Source organism: Homarus americanus, unplaced genomic scaffold (assembly GCF_018991925.1).
Source record: "Homarus americanus isolate GMGI-L3 unplaced genomic scaffold, GMGI_Hamer_2.0 scaffold19117, whole genome shotgun sequence".
NCBI classification, from domain to species: Eukaryota; Metazoa; Arthropoda; class Malacostraca; order Decapoda; family Nephropidae; genus Homarus; species Homarus americanus.
The window spans coordinates 4630176-4651955 of record NW_024754704.1 but is presented as its reverse complement, the minus strand read 5'-3'; the positions used below and the strand labels follow the sequence as shown (position 1 = coordinate 4651955).

The 21780-nt window shown below is 43.0% G+C and overlaps 1 protein-coding gene across 5 annotated transcripts in view; it reads right to left on the bottom strand.

The window, feature by feature from the left end:
- Positions 1-2091: 2091 nt before the first annotated feature.
- Positions 2092-21780, bottom strand: part of LOC121856047 (sprouty-related, EVH1 domain-containing protein 2-like) — a 58722-nt gene continuing 39033 nt past the window's right edge. The window contains exons 1-5 of one of the 5 annotated variants that reach the window (XM_042351319.1): positions 13710-14073; positions 12960-13146; positions 11403-11571; positions 5345-5379; positions 2092-5040 (exon numbers count right to left, since the gene is read on the bottom strand). In XM_042351319.1, coding sequence (XP_042207253.1) covers positions 4000-5040; positions 5345-5379; positions 11403-11571; positions 12960-13146; positions 13710-13774 — 1497 coding nt within the window. In that variant the 5' untranslated portion in view covers positions 13775-14073 and the 3' untranslated portion in view covers positions 2092-3999. Of the gene's footprint in view, positions 5041-5344; positions 5422-11402; positions 11572-12959; positions 13147-13709; positions 14074-21780 lie in introns of those variants that run through there. The other 4 variants (XM_042351316.1, XM_042351321.1, XM_042351318.1 and 1 more) reach the window with 4 other exon arrangements.

Genomic DNA, 21780 nt, shown 5'->3' with positions numbered 1-21780 from the left:
CGGCTCGTAAGAAACTCGTTAATCGAGGGATTGATCGTTAACCGAAGTTAAGAATCTTATGGAAGGTAACTCGATAACCGAAATCTCTTAAACCGAGGTGCTCGTTAACCGAGGGACCACTGTAGTGACAGGGTGTCATCCATGCTTGGGGTAAGACAAGACACTGCTGCTAGTGTAAAGGAACTAAATCAAAACATGACAATTGTTCATACTCTTATCATGAGAACCTTGCTTTGTAAAACCTGTCAGGTGAGTTAGCTATTGTAATGAATGAAGCAATTCATGTGTTGAACTTCATCAAAGCAAGAGCGCTTAACTCGAGGCTGTTTCAGGAAAGTGTTCAGACTTCAGATCTGAACACACCCAATTACTGTATTATCCAGAGGTCAAGTGTGTCTGAAACGAGTTATGGCCTTGAGAGCTAAGAAGTGAGAAGAAACTGGGTTTGACTGAAAGGTTCTCCTAGCAGAAATGGTTGCTTCAAGAGGCCTACCTTGTAAACTTATTCATTGAAATTAACTTCCTGAATGCTTTCATGCAAGATCAGGACCACACTTTTATCGAACTCACTGATAAGCTGTCCCCATTTAATGACAAATTGAAGCTTTGTAAAAATAAATTGGTGCAAGGAAAGACTGGGTTTTTCCTATCCTTAAGTCATCTGGTGGAAGAATTTGAGGAAAATACATCTACATCATTTGAGGACATCTGAGCACTTGGAACACTTGAACAATTGCAGAGAAGAAATTAAACACTACTATATTCCTGCTGAAGATATTGTATCAAGATATTATGTGGAAGATTTTTCCACACTACAGTATAGCACACTTGGACTGCAGGAAAAACTGCTAGAAATACAACATGATGAATTACTGTGTCATAGTTTCAAGCAGCAGTCTCTTAGTACTTTCTGGGTCCTGCCATTCACAACTGCTTACCTGTGAGAGGCAGAATTTTCAACAGTAGTACTGACAAAGAAAAATCTTCAAAACAGGCTGCAGCCTGAGCATGATCTAAACTGCAGCCTGTCTGCCACAATAGCTCACTTTGAAGACCCAGTAAAAAAAAAACATCTTTCTCACTACTTCTAGTTATATTATTTATAATTTATATATCATTGTATATTATTAGTTTGAGTTGTATTGTATTATATTGCACTGTTCCTTGTATATACCGTACTGTACTACCAAAATAAAGAACAAAATTATTTCCTTAATGATTGTGTTTACTTTATACTGTGGGTTGTGATTATGCCTGACCGATCTAATTTTGGGTCGTACCAAAAGAGTTTAAGAACCACTGGTATAAATTGGTCATTTATATAAATGCTACATATATGTGATACAAGAGCCACCACTCTTCCAAGGTAATGGTTGAGGCTTCCATGGTTCACCAGAGCCAAGTGATATATGTGATGCGTCTCTCTCTCAAGAATCTTACAAGTGCAGTAAGTTTTGTTAGATCTCAAAAGTTTTCTTAGTTAGGAGTTGGATCTTCTTACATTACAGAATATTCTTGCATCCTGAGACTGTACCATGTACTCCTTAGTGTAATGTCCAAACATTTTTTTTTTTTTTACATTCCAGAACATAATATGAAAAGAGTATTGCTTCCTTCTCAATATACAATAAGGAGCCATATTAATCCAACCCTTTCAATGTACAATAAGGAGCCATAGCTTTTTCACTTTCAATGTACACTCTTGTACAATAAGGAGCCATACTGCTTCAAATTTTTCAATATACAATAAGGAGCCATAGTTTCAACATTTTCAATACAGTATACAATAAGGAGCCATATTGCTTCAACATTTTCAATATACAACAAGGAGCTATATTGCTTCAGCTTTCTCAATATACAATAAGGAGCCATATTGCTTCAACTTTCTCAATATACAATAAAGAGCCATATTGCTTCAGCTTTCTCAATATACAATAAGGAGCCATATTGCTTCAACTTTCTCAATATACAATAAAGAGCCATATTGCTTCAACTTTCTCAATATACAATAAGGAGCCATATTGCTTCAACTTTCTCAATATAGAATAAGGGACCATAAAAGATAAGGGATAAAACACTAAAGTTAAAGGATATGTCTTTGGTTGTCATTATTGTTCATAAAATCTTTTTGTTACATCCTATACTTGACAATGATGTAGACAGTATTCACATAAGGTAAATTATTAGGTCACTGGAACAATCACTTGAAACAAACAGTGAGAATTCAGAAAACCTGTGGTATACTTTCTAAAGATGAGTAACATTTTCAATAAAGGTAAAATGAAACTACAGCTTTTGTGACTTTTTGCTTAAAATTGTTGCAAAGAAAACAAACGATAGACTGCTGACATTAGTTGCAATTTTGTTCGTGACTTGACTAGGGGTGGCATGAACGCAAGGATCGGGGAGCTGACATGTACTAGGTCAATTCACAGGGTCACACTGGTCTGGGTCACCTCTTTACCACAGAATTAGTTAATCTTATATATCTGGAGCCTCAGGTTGACCCAAACCCCATCAAGGTGATGACCTAGCTGCTCCCAAATCACCGCTACCAAAACATCTATTTTAACCCAGGCCGCAGCCCCACAGAAGAAAGCAGACAGTGCCATACTCCCTTCAGAGCCGCTGGCTGAGAAGTGAACACCTGAGAGGCCTGCAGTCATCTTGGGCGTGACCATGAGCTGGTTGGGCCACCATCTAGGTTGTACACAAAATTGGCCTCTTCTTGGTAATCATACATGAGTGAATTATCAATATACATGATAATTGTGACAATGGTAGTTACAAGATTTTTCACGGGGCATTAATTCATATGCCACCTGTGTTCCTTACATGAATGAAATTTGGAGGTTTAGTCTTTTATCATTGGACTACTACATTATGTAGTGACATCATTACCTTAGTTTGATTTTTAAGAAGCCAAACTTCACCTTGTATTTTATGTTTCACAGTGCAACTGCCTTACACATGTTTATATACAAAGTTGTGTAGAAAACGGTTCTTTTGAATGCAACACAACTGAATAACCTTGTTTTTTAATAATTATTCACTTAAAAAAAGGAAAATCCATGATTTGTGCTATAGCACCTAAAATGACAAGGAAACCCTTGATAAAGTTGTCCGGCATACACAACGTGGTGACAACGGCGCTAATCATCGCCAAAAGACTAAACACAAAGTGTTGGCATGTAAGGCAAACGCAAGTGAGAACTTCACGTAGTTATTATGTGACACGTGACAGTCCAGCTGCCTTGGCCACCTGTCCGTCTTGGCCAGCTAAAGCTATCAATATATAGAACATCTATCACAATAATAATTAAAAGCATACAAAAAGTCACAGCAATTCCAAAGGGCGTCACAATTTCTCCTGAGCCCTTGAAAAATTGGGATCCCTTTAGATTATTAAAGAGGCCAAGGCGGACAGACTTACCGTCAATACAGCAGCTCACATATAGATGAACAAGGGTTTCCAAATGCAAGAGTTGAGAACTGGCCATGTACGGCAGTGTGTGTACTATGCACATGGATGCACACGTGCACACACACTCTCTGAGGCCGAAGTGTGGCCATCAGGTACATAGAACACTCAAACTGTTGTGTCCTTTCTTGCCACTTAATCAAAAGTGGTAACATTCACACTCCTTATATCACACAGTTACATTCTTTCTTTTCTTTCCAGTAGGCTGTTTGACAAACAAATTTGTGCTAATAAGTAGCACCCTCACATTCTTCAGTTCACACTACCATCATTGTCGTCCCTGTCACAACGCCTCACTGGCTACAAGATTTGAACCAGAAATCATCTGGTTTGGTTCAACCATCCACATACATGCCCAAGACCACACCAGACTGTTGGGAACTGCTCCCCTGATCACACCAAGGTTGTGGAGAGGGCAGTGTAGGGCTGCCTGTTACTGTGAATACAGTATCTTCTTCCTCATCATCATCATCCTCATCATCATCTTCATCCTCTTGGGCATGAGTGGGGGCGGTGAGTCAGGAGGCCTCGTGACGGCCACCACAAAGTCCGCAGGCGACGGCACATCGGTGACATGCTCGTAGTGGTAAGTAGCACCACAGGCACGGCACCAATAGGGATAACAGAGTTACTCCGAGCCACCGCCGCCCGCACGACTCATCTGCCGTGCCTCCAGGACCCCCACATTCACATGGATGGTGTGCAAAGTCCCCTTCAGCATCACTCATGCAGTGGTATAACATACACTGTGCACAAGAGATGCATGTCAGTGAGTCAATGGCTGTGCGCACACAGTCTGGGGCATATTCACAACTGCCGCGTGAATTCATGTCATAGGTAAACATCTCCTGGCAGTGCCGGCAGCGGGCTTTTATGGTCTTTCTGACCCTCTTGTCTTTTTTCTTTTGTCTCTTACTAGGTACTAAGGGAGCTGGCATTTGCTGTGGATGAGTTCCCCTGACATGTTCAAACTGCTGCTGCTTCTTGAGAGATGCTATACTGTCTCTTTTCTCCCCCTTTATGCCTTCAACCACCGGGTAGCTGTAATCTGGATCAAACTGGACATAGGAGTAGTTGTCTCCAGGAATTCCAATTTTATCTTGGTCTTGGGGCATGTCTGGGGGGTTGCCAGGCTTGAGTTCACAATCCAGATCTAATGGCTTGTCGGGGGGGTTATTGTTATGGGGCAGTGGAGGTTTGGGCCGGGGTGGAAATGTGATGCGACACAGGTGTTGCTGGTGGTGGTGGTTGGCGTGTGGGTGGGGGTGGGGGTACGGCTGAGTGGTAGACCCTGCCGTAGATGTGGCCAGGTTAGAAGTGGTGGAAGAGGGAGAGGTGTTTGTAGTGGATATGCCAGTTCCTCCCGCTGATCCGAGCCCCCCCATGCCACCCCCGGGTAATGGGAAATGGTGGACGTGGTGAGGATGGTGGACGTGGTGATGAGGGGGATGGTCTGGGGTGGGCAGGGGAGTTGCGGTGGGTGTGTGACGGCTGCTGCTGCAGGTGTTGACCGACCCTGACGACGACCGTGTGTCTATCTCCACCGGAAGATTCACCGTCTGCAAATCACCATCACTGTCAAGGTTGTTTATTAATAACTATGTCAGCTCATAATTATCAGCTAATAAATCTAATCTACACAACACAATTGTCGTAGTGAAACAAAGAGGAAAACAGGAACTTAAGAAAGGACAAAAATAATATAATTAAATCATAACATTAAACTTAAATGAACAGCTTGATAGAGGAGATCCATAATAATAATCACTTTATTAATTATAAAATTATTTTAACAGTAATAATAAAGGAAATTAAATACTGAAAAAATAAAGATCTTAAGAAGACACACAATAATACACGTACATCACTTACCATAAACACGTTATCATCGCCAACATCTATGTTGAGGCCATGGCGATATGAAGGAAAATCGTTGAGACCTGAGAATGATATATTCATTACAATACATCTCATGACATGTTTCAGATGCACTATAGGTTCTAAGCATCTTGCTACACGTAAACATAAAAAAAAATAAAAAAAAATTAAATAAATAAATAAAAATAAATAAATAAATAAAAAAAATGCAAATTTAACATTTCAAATGTAGACACATCTTGGTGTAACTTACCAATAACATTCCCAAGCATTGCAGCACACAAGAGAGAAAATATATTAGTTCATTACAGATGTAAAGTTAAAATATAATGGAAAGATTAAGCCAAACAGACCGATTACTGTACAATAATCTGGAAGATTACAACACTGTGTCCTATTTGGCATCTGTCTGAGAAATGAGATTATATAGTGGTCCAGTACAGTAGTGGTAGAGTAAACTATCACTAATGTACCTGAGGGTTTCTGACTTAATAATGATTCTTACTCCAAAAATAACTTACGACTTAAGTTAGAAACAGGTATACAGTACAACATATTCAAGACTTCAAGTAACTGGGAAGGGCTTTATACAGGCATCCCCCGCGTTACGGAAGCCCGGGTTACGGAATTTCGCTCTTACGGAATTTGTAAATTACGACCATTAATTTCGCTTTATGGCCCGTAAATCCGCCCTTACGGAAATTGGGGTAAATTTTAACAATTAAAAAAAAAAAAAAAATCACTATATAAAATTCAAATTTTTCGTTAAAAATGATAATTTGTTAGGTGTGGATTTCTTGGTGTTTGCTACCGCCAAGCGTAGCGTTGCCACGAGGAGTCAGTCCATTGTTTACATCCAGTGTGGGCGCATTTTTCAAGCCCCAGCAGTTTGATTTAACTTTTACAAACATACAGTAAGTACAGTACAGTGCATTACCATTATTCAAGATGACTGGAAAGAGGCCATCAAGTGGAAGTGACTGCAGTAGTGCAAAAAGAAGCCGCAAAGGCATTACATTGAATATTAAACTTGACGTTTTAAGAAGGTTTGATGCTGGAGAAAAACTTAGCCAGATTGCAAAAAACATTAGGTCTTGCTACTTCAACAGTGGGAACAATCCGTGATAATAAGGACAAAATTAGGTCAAGTGCTCAAGCTGCTACTCCATTAACTGCTCGAACCTTGTATTTTCATCGAAGTGATGTGATGCTGAATATGGAACGACTCCTGAGTGTCTGGATTGAAGATCAGACTAAACGCAATGTGCCACTAAACACAATGGTTATTCAACAGAAAGCCATAAGTTAATATAATGATTTGCAGGAAGAGGAAGGTGCATCTTCTGAAGTTAAACCTTTTCTGGCTAGTAAAGGCTGGTTTGAAAGGTTTAAGAAGCGCCTTAATTTACACAACATAAAAATGAGCGGTGAAGCTGCCAGTGCTGATACAGATTCAGCTAATAAATATCCTGCTGAGCTGAAGAAAATTATTGATGAAGGAGGTTACACACCAGGACAAGTGTACAATGTAGATGAAACTGGGCTTTTCTGGAAGCGCATGCCTGCTAGAACTTTTATTTCCACTGAAGAAAAATCAGCACCAGGCTTTAAAGCATCCAAAGATCGTTTAACACTTCTTCTGGGAGGAAATGCTTCAGGTGACATGAAATTAAAGCCCCTACTTGTGTATCACTCAAAAAATCCAAGGGCTCTCAAGGGCTATGCCAAGTCAATCTACCTGTGATTTGGCATTCCAATAAGAAGGCTTGGATGACTATGACCCTTTTCCAAGACTGGCTCACTGACTATTTTTGCCCTGCTGTAGAAAGATATAATGCCAGGCGTAACATATCTAATAAAGCATTGCTCCTCTTAGACAATGCACCAAGCCACCCAGTAAATTTAAATGATCTTTCTGATAATGTGAGAGTGGAGTACATCCCCAAGAACACAACTTCCTTGCTCCAGCCAATGGATCAAGGTGTGATAGCTAACTTTAAGGCATATTATCTTAGGAAAACTTTTTTGCAGCTCATAAAAGCAATTGATGGGGAGGAAAACCTACAATTAGGGACTTCTGGAAAAAGTTCAACATCTTGGATGCTGTGGATAATATAGCCGAGTCATGGGATGAAGTGAAAACCTCAGCTATGAATGGTTCATGGAAAAACATATGGCCAGAGTGTGTCCATGAATTTCAAGGTTTTTCACAAGCTGAAAGTCTACAGAAAGTTCAACAAGACATTGTGACACTTGCAAATAATGTAGGCTTTGAAGAAGTCGTGGAAAATGATGTGGTTGAGTTGCTAGATTCCCATAGAGAAGATTTGACTAGTGAAGATCTGATGATGCTGGAACAAGAGCAAGTTGCAGGACAAGAAGAGGATATAGAATCTCCACCCACCCCACTTCAGTTGACAACAAAGGATATGTCTAAAGCGTTTGCACTAATAGAGGAAGGTCTGCAAATCTTTGCTGATAACGACCCCAACCGTGAAAGGAACATCAAGATTGCAAGAGCAGTTAACAATGCTCTCAGTTCCTACACTGAGCTGTACAAGGAGAAGGTGTGCCGTAAACGTCAAACAACTTTGGATGAGTTATTCAGAAAAAAGGTGAAAGCAGATGATGAAGCAGATGATGATTTACAGGGCAGGGCAAAAGAGAGTAGTGCCCCTCCCTCTCCCTCCCAATAACTTCCTTCGCACCACCAATCCTCACGCAGCAGTCAACATCTTTTGTGGTAAGTACAGTACAATATTTTTATTTATTCCAACTGTATTTCTCTTCATATTACATGTATATCATGAATTATTTAATGTACTGTATTGTATGTGTTTATAAATGTTTATTTTCATTCATAAAAGTGCTTGAATTACGTTCTTGGGGCCTAAAAAAATTCCGTAGGAACGCATCTCCAGTTTTATAATGGAAGTCAATGGGAAAATAGGTTTCGCGTTACGAAATTTCGCGATACGGTCAATTTTCCAGGAACGGAACCCTTCCGTAACACGGGGGATGCCTGTATATGTTACACACGAAAAAGTGACCCAAAGAGGATATTACCCAAACTATATACAGTACAGTACATACATGATGGTGATTAATATAATGAAAAAATAAATAAATAAATAAAATACCTTAAGCCTTTTACAAAATAAAATAAGACTATTAGTAAATGTCATTCCAAATAATGAGCTGGACTTACACTCATGGGACTAAACATAAGTATGGAAAGAGAGCTGAAAATTCCTAGTTTTAACCGGCCCAGTTACAGTCAGTCACCTATGAAAACACTGCCATGTGAGAAGTGTATGAGGCACCCCTTCACACAACCAATTCTCTAATGATTGAGATACTGTACATTATATTATGACTTTTCTAGAGAGCAATACATGTTACTTTCCACATATTACTGATGACTACAAATTATATGTTCCTCACGTTCTTTTTTCTTTGCCTCCTCTGCTTGTTTAATATATTTACCCCTCTTCTTTGTTGGTATAGGTGAAGTGGAAGTGGAGGTAAAAAATAAAGTGGGTCGGCTGGTAGTGGAAGGTGGTGATGCAATACTGATGTGAAGAGACACTCACAGATCAACTGAATTATTGTTTACTTGAACCATGGGAAAGGAAATACTTAAGACACAATGTAACAACACTAAACCCTACCTACCTCTTGTTAATACAGTAAAACCTCTATTTAATGGACTATATTGAGAGTAAAATCTGTTATATCGAGGATCTGTAATATCAAAGGTCTGTTAGATGAGAAACCCCCATCTTATGGATTGTATGGAAAGAGAAGTCCTTTATGTGTAGGTGACTTAATATGGCCACACTGACTTGAGGAATGACTGTACAGTACACCTAAAAACCTTCATAACCTTGTAATTTTTTGTTTTTGTAGCGACTCAAGGGGACAATTTCTATTACACTATGTTAAACACCTGACCCACACACCAAAACCACCGGATCTTGTCAGAACCAACGAGGCGGGTACAGTGGCTAACTTGAAACATTTAGCCCGCTGGTACTAATAATACAATGTTCTTAAGATTTAATGTTTTTTGGCATGTAATGAAAGCAGGTCATGGTTCAAATATTATAATGGTGATTACAATAGGATGAGAGAGGAAACAAGGAGCATTGACTGGCAGTAGAGGGTGTCCTGTAATTAGGTCGAAAAAATTTCCAACCCCCCAATCAAATGCTTCAGCAGATCAGCTTTTCAAGACAAATCATCTAGTGTTGAGTGATTAGATAAAAATATTTTTGAGAAAAAGACTAAAGGAAGGAATGATTGAGATAACCTCCCTTGTACCTGAACAACAAGACAGGGAAGATCATTCCTTGTGCATTAGTTTTCATAATTTTCAACCTACAGACATAATGGATACAGTATAACATCATGAATTTCCCACCCCAGGCACAATCATAAAATATAATATTAGGATCAAATCCCAACATAATCTCCATATAATCTATGAAACAGGGGTTTCACATCTAACAGACCCTTCATATAATGGACTTTCATCTCTAAAGTTTGTTAAATGGAGGTTTACCATCTAACAGACCCTAGAGATATACAGGGCTTTCTTCTCCATATACAGTGCTGTAGTCTGTTATATGGAGGTTTGATTATGAGTTCTCTTACTTTTAATAAAGCTCTAAAAACACTTCATAAGTTAGCTACTGTAGTGAGTAAAGCAAGTATTGGTGGGTAGCCCAACAGTAATGCTCAAAATATTTGCTGAAGAATTTGGCATGTTGGTCTGGCCATCACATATGTGAAGCAGTTGCCAACTACCTACATTAAGTGTGTGACCTATGTGAGAAAAATGAAGATTACCTCAGCATGGTCAATGAAAAAGAAACAGCAGGGAAGTAGGAAAAAATGATAAAAAGTACATTTGAAGGGAGTAATGAAGGCAAAGAAATGATAATATACTGTATCATGAAAAGAATAAAAGAAGAGTAAAGAATCATAAGCCAAATAAAATAACAAGTAAGAAAGAAAAGTGAAACTAAAGTACAGGAAATCACTAAAGGGGGACAGATCATAAAACACAGCATGTGAGTGATAATGTGGGGTTTTACACTGACCCTCTAGTTCATGTTAAAAATCCTGGTACCATAGAGAGAGGGAAAACATCTTTTGGGAGTTAAATTTTTACTTCCAAAAACCAGTGATTTCCTTCCAGACAAATATCAACTAGACTATTACCTATCATTACCGTATATATAAGATTGGAGCCAAGATAATGCTGTTAAGAGTTTATATTGTTAATCACACGTAAATCTTTTCATGTAGGTAAAATATAACACACCAATGTAAATAAACTTTAAATTACTAAAGGCAAAATGCACTGAGATAGAGCATAATGTGTTGTCTAATGGTAGACCCTGCTGCCATATGGCATCACGAAAATTGTGACCAAGTCCCAGGTTGCTGATCTGACTTTCTGCTTCATTTACACACAATTGCAGGGTCTCAATTTTTTCTCTTACCATTGACAACACAACATACATATATCGTTTCTCACTTTTGATCTTTTTTTTCAATTTTGTATTTATAGTTCTTTATTATTAAAATTATTATTATTACAGTTACTGTATTATTATCATCATTATTTTATTATTTTACTTTTGTTTGTTTTATCATAAATTTTATTTATTATGAATGATTATGCCTATTATTTATTATTATTTTTATTATTACATTTTCGCCCCCCAGGCCCCGATGTGGGTCAGTGACCTGTGTCCAGGTGGGCTAATCCCCGTAAAAAAAAAAACAAAAACAAAAAAAAAAAAAACATACCAGATGAGTTCAAAACCAAGAGGAAGAGTCACCTTAGCATTCATACCTAACCTGCACAACCTGCCACCATAAGCAATTAGCACACTAGTTAATACTAGTCTAAAAACTCGGAATAGTAGAGTGTAATGTTTTAGTGTGGGGGAATGAAGTGGGTAGCTAGATGTAACATTTAAGGATGAGATATTCAAAATTCTAATTCCAAGACATGGACATAGTTACTGACCATCTAAAAGATCCTCTACCGCCATGCGTACGCCCTTGTCAAATGCTCTGGCATCGGCGGCTGTCTGAAAGGTTAGTCCAAATTTTTTGTCTCCTGTCTTCCAGTGGTGAAAGGTGGGCATTACTTTGTTGTACTCAAAATCCTTTTTTATTGTACAACTCAACACTACCTGCAATCATAAGAAAACACGTTAAAACTTTTCACAAAATATAAATCTCAAGTCAAAAGTGTAAGCGTGTATACAGAAAATATTGTAAACTCACTCCAAGAAGTATCTTTACCGAGGGCTCCGATGAATTTCAAAATGAACACCGCGACTCCTGTTGTCTCGGTTGGATTCTCAAAACCCTTCGTCCATTGTCATATTGTCTCATAAAATCATAAAGATGCTGTACTTTTTTGAGTGAGTTTACACACAGCTACACTCTGAACAATACAATCTCATTATTCAATGTTCAAATTTTGGCTTCATAATTCCCTAATAAAACACAGCATGTAAAAGATAATGACTAAATAATATATTTTAATATTTCGTTTTAAAGATTAGCAAACTCCAAATAAAGCTGCTTAGATAACACCACAGTAATAACCAAGGCCTATACATAATGTTCATGTATTCTTATATTTAACCTAGGGAATGTATGTTAGTATTCTTATATTCATCCTAGGGATTGTTTATGTTAGTATTCTTATATTTAACCTAGGGAATGTTTATGTTAATATTCTTATACAGTATTTAATTTTGAGAAGTGTTCTTAAGTATACAGTAATAACACAACACAATAAGTAATGCATACCATTAGGTACTGAAGAAAATTAGGAGTACAGTACAGTATCTATTATCAGGAAAAGTTGAACTAAGAACAGCCTCTGCCAGTATTCTAAAACTTAATGTTAAGAAATGTTTGTCACAATAATTACACTTTATCTACAAAAATGCTCCTGCGAATACTTCTATGTTTTACAAGTATATACAGCATTATGTCTGTTGGTATTCCATGGTTTAATCTTGAAAACTCTGTATTTCTAATAGTATTTTTATCTCTAATCACATGGATTATTGATCCAACCATCCTGATGTTTGGAGAGTGAGGCTGCAAAGAACGTAAAGGCACATCAATCTAATATTCATATGCCTAATAATTATGACTACAAACATTTTAGTAATATACTGTAATCAACCAAGAGTATTCTTATAGGCATTCCAATGTTAAGTTTATAGAAGGGTTCTTACAAGTATTCCTCTTAAATAGTGAGTTCCTATTAGCATGAACAATGTTTAAATAATTTACTGTGCCTACTAACTGTCATATGTTTAATTTAGAAAACATTTCCACAAATATATAATAGTTTCTTCTTAGCAACAAAATGTTCCTACAAGTAGTCTAATGTTTATTTTGGGTGCGGCTCCTGTCAGAATTTAAAAATCTAATGTAGAAATGTTTCCTACTGACATTCATATATTTATTTAAAGAGTGTTGCTACCACCATGCTAATGTGAGACAAGGGGCAGTGAGACACACCACCATACAGTGGGACAGAAAGCAGTGTACTAACGTGTTGATCTGATATTCTCTTGCCGTAGATGAGATACTCGTGTTTAGTAGGGTCGTCAAGGTCGGGTTGAGTGACACGCTTCCTGACAGACACGTTGGAGAGGCCACCCCCACCCAAGGGCAGCCAACCCCCAGTGCTGTCATCACGCATCATCACCTGAGCACGCACTCGAACCAAATAGTTGCCGCTGAAACATAAAGCTACATGTTAGTAGTCGCCTCAAAGCCTGACTTCATAAGCCCTCCCCCCCCTCTAAACAAAATGTATGTATGTACATGTCTTTCCTTCCCAAAAATTCCTACAATAATAAAAAAGAAAAAATTATTCATCCCATTATTTTACACCTCAAAAATTAAAATTAAATCAATCTACGTACAGACTAGATACAGTACATGGTAAATTTGTAATGTGTCGCATAATGTTGTACAGAAGCTAAAAAAAAATAGTACACGTTTCCCACATTGAGCTTGACATCATATTACACGAATTTAAGTTCCATTTCTTAAGTATGACACTTTTGACAGACACTATAACATACCTGAGTCTTAACAGTCACAGCATTTTATTTATTACCTTGTCTTATGTGGTGCTAGTGATGGGGATAGTCAAGGGAAAGTTTACGTACCTACCGTGTTAAACAGGTTCTTCTTGGTAAAATCATTCACACTACTATACTCCTTGAAGTTGTACTGGGAGGGGGCGATAGCACACACACCACATAACATATTTACACACGTCCACACAACCAACCTGCCACTGGAGGAGAGCCTGAACCAGCGAACCATTCTGCCTCCACAACCCAGGTCCTGACTCATGGTCTGGTGGGTGAGGCGTCCACCTTACAGTGCTCACCACAGTGATGAATGAGATCACAGGTTTAAGACACTCACAGACTGGGGACAGATGTGTTGGTGGTGGGAGAGTGGAGATAGATGCCTAAGAGCACCTCAGTCCACACCACTAAACTGACCCTCACTAAACCAACCACCTCACCGGGGAAACAAAAACCACCAAGCACAAAGGCAGCAACTCCGGGGGCTTAACACAAGACCGGAAGTGCTTAACTGGGAACGGAAATACCCGGATACCCGTGGGCGGAAGTGGGTGGCAGGCGGGTGGTGGGCGCAGTTGAGTCCTCACTACTGCCGCCAAGAGGGACACACACACTACAACACCACAAATGTCTCTCAACATTCACTTGTGTTACATTTCTTCGGTTATATTATATAGACCAGTGTGTTTCTCGACCACTCGGTACACTTGTTACGTTTCCTTTATATTCTTTTATTAATATTCGTTTAGTCGATACAATAAGTTTAAAAGTCATCTATAAAACGCGCCGAGATGTAACGACGTATCTTTGGTATGGTATTTGTTTTTCAGAGGCCAAGTAACCTTGTACATTTATCAAGAGTGTCTCTCATACATTCACTGCTGTTCTAGATACACAATTACTTCTCTCAAGTTAACAGACACAGGAGTAATACACTCTGTGCGTAAATGTGAACACATTGGTGTAGTGTAGTGGAATCAGTGAAGCAAAACGCGCGCGCACTTGCTTCCATCCGTTGCTCACCACTACACCTCTCGCCCTACACACACACACACACACACACACACTCTCTCTCCTCACTCAACAAACGTGTGAATGGATATCTGGACTGTGTTTACCCCGAGCTGAGACTCACAGTTGCCAGATTCCCTTTACTTGAGGCACCTTAAGACCAGTCATACAGTCTAAGAGCGTAGTGTGTAAGACAGAAACTTGAGACTTAGTACGTGTCACTGTGCAGGTCGTGTTTGTTCGTCAAGCACACACAGGTTGGCTCACTCTACCCCCTCTCCTATTGGCCAATGGAATTTTGGCATGAATGAATCGCGTAGTTCATGGTAGAAGACGAGGTGGAGGGAGGGGAGGAGGGCTATATGAAGGGATGGGGGAGGAGGGGGGGGGGTTGTGACTCCGCCCCTTCTCTTTCAAGAGGCTAACCCGCATCCGTTTTCATGTACAGTTCACCGTGAAGGATCTCATTGTACGCTGTAAATAAATAAATAAATAAATATATATATATATATATATATATATATATATATATATATATTTATATATATATATAGTATATATATATATATATATATATACAGTATATATATATATATATATATATATATATATATATATATGCTGAAGAAAACACGAAGTTCCGCTTTCGTGTTTTCTTTCTTTCCTTGTGTTATCAGCATATACCAGATCACGCGCACCTACAGTGATTTTCAGTATATATATATATATATATATATATATATATATATATATATATTATATATATATATATTATATATATTCAACTTCAACAGATAAATAAACATCAGGGTTCTGAGAAGTACGACCATTCTGAAGTAACAGTGGCAATGGTTATATAAACACACTCACACTTTCGCTTCCCGTGTTTACAACGTTGATACCTTTTATAAATGCACAGGAAACAAGGAGTACTGGCGTAGGGGGGAACCAGAGGGGGAAGATTGGTGGGTTGTGTGGTAGGGGTACGTTGAAGAGTAAAGGTGAGGGTGGGGAGGGGGGGGGGCCGTCCAGAGAGAGATAGATGTGTAGTGAAGGTAACAGCAGGAACTGGCCGCAACACAACACAAATTAATATCTTTTAAGTAAATAGTTAACGATCACTGGTACTCTCGCCGTCATACAGTGTAGAAGGTAACGAAACATCTCACATTTCGTTTAAGCGACCTGAGTCCTGCCATCTAGCCTACACACACAGCAATAACAATGTGAGTGGAATTATCAAGTAGCTTTACCTTACTGGATTATAACTGGCAATAATATAAACTGATTCTAAGTTGTTTATAATGTAGTTATCATCTTAGGGTCACCTGAAGATTAACTACAGTTTATTTCACCTGATGATTAAACACTCCGACACTACCTAGGCGGTGTTAGGTTAGGTTAAGTTAGGGTGTTTATTCATCAAGTAAAATAAGGTGGGTTAGGTCAAGTTGGTTAATCATCTGTAGCTGTACTTTCTACCTACAGTAAACCTCTTACATGTAATGATATTCCATTAATAAACTTTGTGGTCACCAGCCCCGTAGCCTCATTATGTTCACTTAAGCCTCGACTGTAGTGTATTTTGATTTACTCCAAGTCAATGTTGTTGTTATTGTCCACTGTGTATTTTTTTTGCTAACTAAACTTTCAATATCAATGTGACTTAGATGATGATGATGATGGTGGTGGTGATGATGAAGATGGTGATGACTTTAGGGAAATTATAATTATTAACCCCTTACGTACGGGCTCCCTTCCCAGTTGAAAATCATCTCACGTCAGCCAAATAAAATATCAAGAGAGACTGGTTCACTTCCTTCACAGTTTATAGGCGGTGTTAAAACTGCACTGAGATCCAACACAACTAATTAAGTGGCTTTCGATACCACATAAAAGAAGTGTTAATGCACTTAAAAGACTGTATATAAAGCTGGCTGACTGGCTTACGATATCACACAAAAGAGGGCGCCAGGCCTGCCCTTAAAACTGACTGACTGACTGACTAAGAGCTACGATACTCCTGAGAATATCTACATCTGACTTGACTCACTGAAGCTACAACACGACAGCGACCAGACAGGACCCAGGAGTACATACCAGGGTTCTAGGAGTACATACCAGGGTTCTAAGAGTACATACCAGGGTTCTAGGAGTACATATCAGGGTTCTAGGAGTACAGACACCTGACATATCTTATCTCTTGGTACGGGGAAAAGTTTTAACACACATCCGGACACCGTATCAGATAACATGTTGTCTCGTGTGTGTGTGTGTGTGTGTGTGTGTGTGTGTGTGTGTGTGTGTGTGTGTGTGTGTGTGTGTGTGTGTGTGTGTGTGAGTAATGAATGAGGGAGTCGATAGAAGGATAGGAGGAGGGAGGAGGAAAAAGGCATGAACAGGCAGTAGGGAGGAGGAAGCAGGAGGAGGAGGCAGGAGAGGAGGCAGCAGGAGGAGGAGGCAGCAGGAGGATACAACATGAGTAGACAGCAGAAGGAGACAACAGGAAAAGACAACAGGAGGAGACAATAGGAGGAGATAACAGGAGACAGCAGGAGGAGCAGGAGGAGGCAGCAGGAGGAGACAGCAGGAGGAGACAGCAGGAGGCAAGAGGCTGAGGTGCTGTTGGGTCACTATGATATACCTCACATCCGGTCCTTCAATAACGGGTGTAGCTGAGGGAGAGAGGGAGAGGGTGAGGGAGAGGGGGTGAGGGAGAGGGGGTGAGGGAGAGGGGGTGAGGGAGAGGGTGAGGAGAGAGGGTGAGGGGAGAGAGGGGGAGGGAGAGGGGGAGAGAGGGTGGGAAGGTGAGAGATGAGGAAAGGGGTGAGGTGAGGGAGGGATGAGGAAGGCTAAAGGAGGATGAGGGAGAGAGAGGGAGGATGAGGGAGAGAGGGTGGGTGAGGGAGAGAGAGCGGATGAAGGAGGGTAGGGAGAATGAGGATGGACAGAGGGAGAAAGAATCTTAGTGTGTGTGTGTGTGTGTGTGGTTGAATGAAAAAGCATAATGAGGATGTAGGATGAATGAAAAGGGAAGGAGGGAGGAGGAAGGAAGGAAGGAAGGAAGGAAGGAAGGAAGGAAGGAAGGAAGGAAGGAAGGAAGGGAGGGAGGGAGGGAGGGAAGGAAGGAAGAAAGGAAGGAAGGAAGGGAAAGGGAGGAAGGAAGGGAAGGAGGAGGCAGAGGGAGGGAGGGAGAGGGGAGGGAGGGAGGGAGGGAGGGAGGGAAGGAAAGGAAGGAAGGAAGGAAGGAAGGAAGGAAGGAAGGGGAAGGGAAGGAAGGAGGCAGGGAGGAGAGGAGAGGGAGGGAGAGGGAGGGAGGGAGGGAGGGAGGGAGGGAGGAGGGAGGAGGGAGAAGGAAGGAAGGGAGGGAAGGAGGAGGGAGGGAAGAAAGGGGGAGGAAGGGGAGGAGGGAGGGAGGGAGGAGGGAGGGAGGGAAGGAAGGGAAGGAAGGGAGGGAAGGAAGGAAGGAGGAGGAGGGAGGGTGGGAGGTGTCCTCTCTATCCCTCCCTGAGTGTTCTCTCTCTAATCTATCTACATACCTATATGTGTGTGTGTGTGTGTGTGTGTGTGTGTGTGTGTGTGTGTGTGTGTGTGTGTGTGTGTGTGTGTGTGTGCCCTAGGATATGTCTGTTTCTCTCTTATCTCCTTCTTACTACTGAGCGTGGGTGTGGCTGGGTGTGGGTGGTGATGGGTGAGGGTGGATGTGGGTGTGGCTGGGTGTGGTGGTGATGGGTGAGGGTGGGTGTGGGTGTGGCTGGGTGTGGTGGTGATGGGTGGGGATGTGGGTGTGGCTGGGTGTGGTGGTGATGGTGGATGTGGGTGTGGCTGGGTGTGGTGGTGATGGGTGAGGGTGGATGTGGGTGTGGCTGGTGTGGTGGTGATGGGTGAGGTGGATGTGGGTGTGGCTGGGTGTGGTGGTGATGGGTGGGGATGTGGGGTGTGGGCTGGGTGTGGGTGGTGATGGGTGGATGTGTGTGTGTGGGTGTGGTGGTGATGGGTGAGATGGGTGTGGCTGGGTGTGGTGGTGATGGGTGTGAGGGTGGGTGGGGTGTGGCTGGTGTGGTGGTGATGGGTGGATGTGGGTGTGGCTGGGTGTGGTGGTGATGGGTGAGGTGGGTGAGGGGTGTGGCTGGGTGTGGTGGTGATGGGTGGATGTGGGTGTGGCTGGGTGTGTGTGGTGATGGGTGGGGTGGATGTGGGTGTGGCTGGGTGTGGTGTGGTGATGGGTGAGGTGGATGTGGGTGTGGCTGGTGTGGTGGTGATGGGTGAGTGGGTGTGGCTGGGTGTGGTGGTGATGGGTGGGGTGGGTGTGGCTGGGTGTGGTGGTGGGTGAGGGTGGATGTGGGTGTGGCTGGGTGTGGTGGTGATGGGGTGTGGTGGATGTGGGTGTGGCTGGGTGTGGTGGTGATGGGTGGGGATGTGGGTGTGGCTGGGTGTGGTGGTGATGGGTGGATGTGTGTGTGGCTGGGTGTGGTGGTGATGGGTGGGGTGGGTGTGGCTGGGTGTGGTGGTGATGGGTGAGGGTGGATGTGGGTGTGGCTGGGTGTGGTGGTGATGGGGTGAGGGATGTGGGTGTGTGGCTGGGTGTGGTGGTGATGGGTGGGGACGTGGGTGTGGCTGGGTGTGGTGGTGATGGGTGGATGTGTGTGTGGCTGGGTGTGGTGGTGATGGGTGGATGTGGGTGTGGCTGGGTGTGGTGGTGATGGGTGGGGGTGGATGTGGGTGTGGCTGGGTGTGGTGGTGAGTGGGTGTGGATGTGGGTGTGGGTGTGGTGGTGGGTGGGGATGTGGGTGTGGCTGGGTGTGGTGGTGATGGGTGGATGTGTGTGTGGCTGGGTGGTGGTGATGGGTGAGGTGGGTGTGGCTGGGTGTGGTGGTGATGGGTGAGGTGGGTGAGGTGTGGCTGGGTGTGGTGGTGATGGTGGATGTGGGTGTGGCTGGTGTGGTGGGTGATGGGTGAGGGTGGGTGGGGTGTGGCTGGGTGTGGTGGTGATGGGTGGATGTGGGTGTGGCGGTGTGGTGGTGATGGGTGAGGGGTGGGTGTGGCTGGGTGTGTGGTGGTGATGGGTGAGGGGTGGGTGTGGCTGGGTGTGTGGTGGTGATGGGTGGGGTGGATGTGGGTGTGTGGCTGGGTGTGGTGGTGATGGGTGAGGGTGGGTGTGGCTGGGTGTGTGGTGGTGATGGGTGGATGTGGGTGTGGCTGGGTGTGGTGGTGATGGTGAGGGTGGATGTGGGTGTGGCTGGGTGTGGTGGTGATGGGTGAGGGGTGGGTGTGGCTGGGTGTGGTGGTGATGGGTAGGGGTGGGTGTGGCTGGGTGTGGTGGGGTGGTGTGGTGGTGTGGGGGTGGATGTGGGTGTGGCTGGGTGTGGTGGGGTGAGAGCTGGGTTGTGGCTGGGTGTGTGGTGGTGATGGGTGAGGTGGGTGTGGCTGGGTGTGGTGGTGAGTGGGTGGGGTGGGTGTGGCTGGGTGTGGTGGTGATGGGTGAGGGGTGGATGTGGGTGTGGCTGGGTGTGGTGGTGATGGTGAGGGTGGATGTGGGTGTGGCTGGGTGTGGCGGTGATGGGTGAGGGATGTGGGTGTGTGGCTGGGTGTGGTGGATGTGGGTGAGGGTGGATGTGGGTGTGGCTGGGTGTGTGGTGGTGATGGTGTGGTGGATGTGGGTGTGGCTGGGTGTGGTGGTGATGGGTGAGGGTGGATGTGGGTGTGGCTGGGTGTGGTGGTGATGGGTGAGGGTGGATGTGGGTGTGGCTGGGTGTGGTGGTGATGGGTGAAGGTGGATGTGGGTGTGGCTGGGTGTGGTGGTGATGGGTGAGGGTGGATGTGGGTGTGGCGTGTTGATGGGCGTGACCCGTGTTTTAGGCAGCCACCCCAGGACAGGAAGAGAAGATTACAACACACACACACACTGATAACAATAACGAACCCCTTGAGTACAATGATTTAACCACTCGAGTTAAATATCCGATACCGACAACAGACTTACTCGCGCGCGTGTGTGTGTGTGTGTGTTGATTTTGCAGGGATTCTCAAAATAGTTCACACAGTATACCCCCCCCTAATATGGCTTCTTTCTTAACCACAAAGCAAAAACTACAGTAATCCTACACACAAATTTCGTCTCTTTATCACTCTCATGATGGTCAGGTGTTGAATGATTGTCGAGAAACCAAACCTAACTGACCAAAGATGATGATCGTGGTGATGTGGATAATGATGATGACGACATTAATAATGGTAATGATCTGATAAATATTTCACGCTACAGTACCTGAATTACTCGTAGGAAACAACGTCCCCCCAAACAACAACAACACAAAGTGACGTCAACCCGTGTCCCCCATCACCTCTCAAAAGGCTCAGCCGCGTCACTGTTATAATCATCGACTCTGTAACTGTATTTTTCTGTAACTGTTCCAATATCAAAGTGTGTGTGGTATACTGTGGCCTCCGACTGTACCTACGGGATATTTAGTGTTATGAAAATTTGCGAGAAGAACATGGATGATGACGACCCTACGAGAGATCTTAACTGGGGATCAGAGAAGGGGAGGAGGAGGAGAACTGGTAGTTGAGTGGCAGAGGAAGTGGGCCAAGGAGTAACGGGGGAGGAGAGGGACGAGGAGGAGAGGTGGCATGGGAGAGGAATTTCATTCATTCAGTGGGTGAAGAGGAGGAGGAGGAAGGGAGGTCTATCTGCCAGAGTCCATGCCACCTCCTCCCCACCCACCCCCGCTCTTACCTCCTCCCCACCACACCCCGCCTCCCCTTCCACCCCAACACACCCCACTAAAACTACATTCCTCGCCTCCCTCATCAACTCCGCCTCGCCTCTACCTCCCTCACGACCAAACTATATTTCTACCAAATATCTGTTCAATCTCCCCTCTCACCTTATCCAACGAGGACGTGGGCGAGCTTGTATCCCCCCCACCTCTCCCTCCTAGCCCCCTCACCTCTCCCCCCCCACCTCTCTCAGGTAGGCATATTTTGAAGGCCACCACGCTACCTGTCTCGGCCGGAAGGTAAGAACAATTTGTGAACGATGTATAAAGCAACATCACCTGGTCGACCCTCACCTCTGTACCTACCAGCGTGTGTGTGTGTGTGGTGTGTGTGTGTGTGTGTGTGTGTGTGTGTGTGTGTGTGTGTGTGTGTGTGTGTGTGTGTGTGTGTCCCTGCATCACTACTGAAGTCATAAAGAAAAATACCCTCCCAGCCGCCTGACTCACACCACAGTGTATAGCCTCACCCACCAGA